General features: G+C 53.6%; 4 protein-coding genes across 4 annotated transcripts in view; 2 read left to right on the forward strand and 2 right to left on the reverse strand.

Moving 5' to 3' along the window:
• Positions 1 to 267: 267 nt before the first annotated feature.
• On the reverse strand, positions 268 to 986 carry PHYSODRAFT_343372 (hypothetical protein; the record flags this gene model as incomplete). The annotated part of the gene is made up of 2 exons (XM_009541925.1): positions 268 to 589; positions 664 to 986. 2 exons carry the CDS (start codon positions 984 to 986, stop codon positions 268 to 270), a joined length of 645 nt encoding a protein of 214 aa, XP_009540220.1.
• A 963-nt stretch (positions 987 to 1949) lies between these two features.
• Positions 1950 to 2393, forward strand: PHYSODRAFT_437005 (hypothetical protein; the record flags this gene model as incomplete). Its single annotated transcript, XM_009541926.1, has 1 exon — positions 1950 to 2393. A coding segment is annotated over one exon (444 nt), but the record flags the coding sequence as incomplete, so codon positions are not given.
• Positions 2394 to 2471: 78 nt separating this feature from the next.
• Positions 2472 to 3329, forward strand: PHYSODRAFT_536664 (hypothetical protein; the record flags this gene model as incomplete). Its single annotated transcript, XM_009541927.1, has 1 exon — positions 2472 to 3329. The coding sequence occupies one exon, from the start codon at positions 2472 to 2474 to the stop codon at positions 3327 to 3329; it is 858 nt and encodes a 285-aa protein (XP_009540222.1).
• Positions 3330 to 4152: 823 nt separating this feature from the next.
• Positions 4153 to 4804, reverse strand: part of PHYSODRAFT_320419 (hypothetical protein) — a gene marked incomplete at both ends in the record, with an annotated part of 2170 nt that continues 1518 nt past the window's right edge. Inside the window, one exon of the mRNA XM_009541928.1 lies at positions 4153 to 4475. Coding sequence (XP_009540223.1) covers positions 4153 to 4475 — 323 coding nt within the window. The remainder of the gene's footprint in view (positions 4476 to 4804) is intronic.

Genomic DNA, 4804 nt, shown 5'->3' on the forward strand with positions numbered 1-4804 from the left:
GGCACGACACTAACGACGCGCGCCACGAGCATCACGGCAGCATGCCACCACATAAGGGATCATCTTGTCAAGACCAGCAATGCCTACCTGTCGGGTGTGTCCATGCGCCCACAACACTCGAGATAGCTACATGTAGTCTCAGACAAAAGCTCAATTGCATTGGATTGGGTGGGATTAAAGCTCCTTACTCGACACGACAAAAAATCAAACATGATACACTAGGAGGCCGACACCACGGAGGATCGACACAGAGTTCCAAACCACACCTCAACCAGGCTTCCGACGAGGATACACATATTCCACCGAGCGAAGCTGGCGGTACGTCTTCTGCGCCGACGTGGCGCTCGCTCCAGCCGTGGCCCGAGCAGACGCACTCGCACTGGCGCTGGCCGTAGCACTCGCTGATGCACCACCCGTCGCGGTGGCACCATTTCCGTTCGACACGGACGCCGTGTTCGACGTGCCGTCTCCGTTCGTGACGGAGACCGTCTTGGTCGAGTAGGGGCTGTTGCCGCCGTTCGCATTGGCGTTCGCGTTCGCAGTAGACGCGCCATTGGCGCCACTAGTCGTAGCCGTCGTAGCAGGGGCGCTGTTCACAACAGTAGCCGGAGCGTTGTTGTAGGCGGGGGCGCCGTTGACAATAGGCGGCGGAGCGTTGTAGACACCGGTCGGCGGGACGCCGTTCGCAGGATAGCCCGCAGGATAGGCAAGCCCACACCGACGTGCGCTCCGAGGCCCAGCACGTTGGCACCGACACCAACACCGCCGTTGCCCACACCGACGCCGACACTCGCGAGGCCAGGCACACCGACACTGAGCGCGGGGCCGGCGCCGTATCCGTAGCCGGGTGCGCCATAGCCGACGCCGGGGAGTCCGAGCAAACCCAAGGTCTGGTCCGCCTCTGTCTCGGCGTGGGCACCGGTCGACACGGCGGTGGCGGCAATGCACAGAGCGAAGATCTTGCTGCTGGTGCTGAGGCTGAACATGGCTGTTTGGGTTGAGTAAGTAGAAGTAGTAGGAGAGACTTGGTCCGATAGAACGTTTGGGAGAGCGCTGGCTCTGGCGGAGATCGAGCGGGTTGCTTCGATGGGAGGGAGTAGATTGGAGAATGAACTGAGCGAGTCGGTCTGTCACTCAGCTAGTCATGAGGCTACCGGAGGCAAGGCTAGCTTTGGCCAGCTGGCAAGAAAGCAAGCGCCGACCAGCTGGCTGCCAAGTGACACGGACGCCAACGCCGGCCATCCGTCGGGTCGGTCGGTCGCCCTGCTGCGCCTGGGCTCGCGATTACCAGGATGGATATGATCCTGTGGGCCGGTGCATGCAGTCACCAGGGTCGCGACCGTCATACAGATGCTGCGCTGGATCGAACGGACTGGTGTTGGCTGGTTGGTTAGACGTGGATATCTACTGCGTAGTGTGCACATTTGAGGGAGAGGTGTGTAGGTTTGCAAGGATCCGGAAGGGCAGGTGGTGTAGACGCTTGACCGTCATTGACATGAAGGACGACCCTTGGCCACAGTCACGACTCATGACCCCATCCGGAGCAGTTGATGTCCATGTTGGTTCCTACGAGGAGCGTGCGTAACTATACAGATTTGTGGTGCAAAATATACAACTCTGGGGAGCAACCATATTGTGGGGGATGAAATATATAACCCTGTCTAGAGTATAATAAGATGGTTCGAAGTATAACGGCCGGCCGGCGGATTTACCCCGGCCTCTTAGCCGGACGGCAAAATTGCGGGGCGGCTGAATTGACTCGGCTTCTTATCCGAGTGACTGGATTGCTAGGACACCGCAGCGATCGGTTGTGCATACACAACTAACTCAAACGCTTATACTGCAAACTCACTGGCTTCTACTTTCTTGTTGTTGCGAGGATGTCTACGTGGATACAGCTCTCTCTTCTTGACAGCGCGGATGACTATGATAGCTACCGTGACCAGCTCATGTGTTGTACCGCCGTTTTTCACAAAGTGGACTTCGATTTCTGCCGCATCTGTGGCGGAAAGCACACGATGATAGAGCGTCGACTGAAGTGCTCAAGCAAAACCTGTATAAGGTTTGGCAAGTGTGGAATTGTGTGGAAGGTATTCCAGTGCAAGGGGCAAGATAAGTGGCGTGTACTTGTGAACTTGAACGGCCACGCGAGAGGAGTGCTCACGTGCAGCGAACAACACACTCCCCTCGTCACTCGCCCTATGAAAGCGTTTATCGCTACCCAAGATGAGGTTGGACTGTCACCCCGGGTTATCGAGGTCCATCTGAAGAAACAGGTCAACATCCGACCGTCGCGGGGAGGGTGGCCTACGCTTTCTCAGGTTCAGAACGCCCTAAAACGTATCCGAAAAGAACAAGGGCCCAAGAACTCTATCCAAGCAATTCACAGACTGGCCCGATCGCGCTGCTACAAACCCGAGAACCCACCAGAAACGGCATTTGTGTTTGGTGCAAAACTGAACGTCGATGGCATGACTTACGTTGGCTCGGGAGATGACAATGACCCGTTTATTGTCGGCGTGACTTCACTAGCAATATTCGACAGTTGTATTCGCTTCAGTACGGGTGATGCTCGTGTCCTGTTCCATGCTGACGCAACCTTTAAGCTGAGTGATATTGGGTACCCCGTGATAACCTGCGGGTTCACCGACCAAGCCAGGAGATACCAAGTCGGAGCTTTCTTCGTGGTGAGTCGCCGCGCCGAGCATGAGTACACGGAGTGCTTCAGGGCTTTTGTGGAGTTAGTGCGCAGTCTTCGAGGGATTTCTATTCGCTGTGATTTTACAATGAGCGATGCGGAGGATTCTCAGTTTCTCGCACTACAAAATGTACCAACCTTCCAGCACGCCACGAAGTTGATGTGTTTTTTTCATGTCCTGTACAATGTACGGAAACGTACACAGCACCTGCCGCTTGATGATCGGAAGAAGTTGATGATTGCGATCATGGATATGCACTTTTCGCGCAGCCTAACGGAGTACGAGTACTGTCGGGATGTCAGCCTTGCTGAGTGGAAAGAAACCACGCATCTGACGGAGTTCGCAGAGTATTTTGATCAGCAGTGGCTGAAAGGGAGATACTGGAGGTGGCAGGTCTTTCATACTCCGGAGGGGTATGCCACCACCACCAACCCGTGCGAAAATCTCAACGGAGGTCTAAAACACTTTCTTCAGCGGCGTCGCTACGACATGCGTAGACTGCTATTAAAAATTTGTGATTTTGTTGAGTCCATCACTCCTCTACACCCGGTTCCGGCAGACTTCATTCCTCAGCCTACAACGGACTTGTCGAAGGCAGCAGCGGCTTTCTGGAAACATCTCGGCTATTAATCAACGCGACACGAGACGAAAAACGCGTTAGGGTGTTGGAATTCGGGGTAGCTGATGTCACTGAAAGCGGTGATACAGAGGATCAAGTGTTCTTGGCAGTGTTTGATGAATCAGCTGGTGACTGTAGTTCTTCGCGTATTTCTACTTCAGAAAATGTTGAGACTCCAGGGAGCAGACTCTCACTGTTTCTCAGCTTGACGTCTGGTCAGCACGACCGAATGGATCGTGGTTCGGATTCCGAGTCTACCGCGTCTGATGCTAGCGCAACAAGAGATACATTGTGTGACCACTCTGATGAACTATGTGAAGAAGCGGAAGAAGAAGAGCGTGAGAAAGCAACGGATCTCTACATTAAGGTCACAAATTGGTCTTTACGTCGTGCCCATCGTACGAAGATGCCGCACATCGGGTGGTTGGTGGATCTAGATCGCCAACGATGCGAATGCGCGTACTTCAACAAAATGCGGATGTGTGCTCATGTCGTAGCTGCTCTCAGAAAGCTTCACATTACGTCAACCGCTCGAGACCCGTTGCAACAGCTGAAGAACCGAATTGCAGAATCAAAAAAGAAGAAAAGGGGAAGCTCGAAACAGAAGAAGGTGGTTGCCAAGAAGAAGAGGTCAAGCACGCAGAAACAGCCAAGGTAGAAGGCGTCAAAACAACATCAAGTCTCGGGTACATCGAAGAAACGCGGACGGCCGGCGAATGCAGCTTCCGCTATGACGGTGCAAGATGTACTTATCGAATAAGCCTTGCACCATCGTTTTTTCCAGAATCCACCTTGCTAATTAGCAAAATATATGCAAGTTCATTCATTCCATTGTTAATGGTTTCCGTAATTCAAATATACCAACTGCATCAGTGCTAACAAATTCCCAAAGTATCTGTTGCGGTGTGCGGCTGGGAAGAGCTTGCAGGCAGCCCCTACGTGCTCTTCATCACATGCTGCCTGCACTTCCCGCACGCTTACATCGTATTTCCGGCGCGCTGCCTGGATTCGAGATTCAGAAAAGGCTCGGGATGGTTGGTCATCGTCAGGATCTGGATCGAATTGAGCTGTTCCCAACATCGTTCCTAGAACACACGTAAGTCGTGTACAAACTGCAGCAAAAGCCTCGTCACTCGTTGTTGGGCAATCAGCCTTAGCTAGAGCCACAGCGCTAATGACACTAGATGCCGCTGACTCGAGCACCCCTGCGAGGCTTCCGCGGTTGTATTCAGCGCGGACACGCAATCGATGCTCTTCGCACAGTATTTGGTGGTAATTGCTGCGTGCATTCGCCATGCGAACTACTTTGTCGGCCACATCTGGCGATGTCATATCAGTAGCAGACAACTCCCGTGCGGACTCCAAGACTGACGGCGAGAGTTGAATCGCAGGAGACGACCGCTCTTCTGTCGAGGTAGGTTCTGTGACGAGGGTGGCGGTCGTAGGTTCGAGTTCATGTGTAGCGATCACTTCATTTGCCTCTTGT

The sequence above is a fragment of the Phytophthora sojae genome, assembly GCF_000149755.1.
Source record: "Phytophthora sojae unplaced genomic scaffold PHYSOscaffold_63, whole genome shotgun sequence".
In the NCBI taxonomy this organism is placed as follows: Eukaryota; Oomycota; class Peronosporomycetes; order Peronosporales; family Peronosporaceae; genus Phytophthora; species Phytophthora sojae.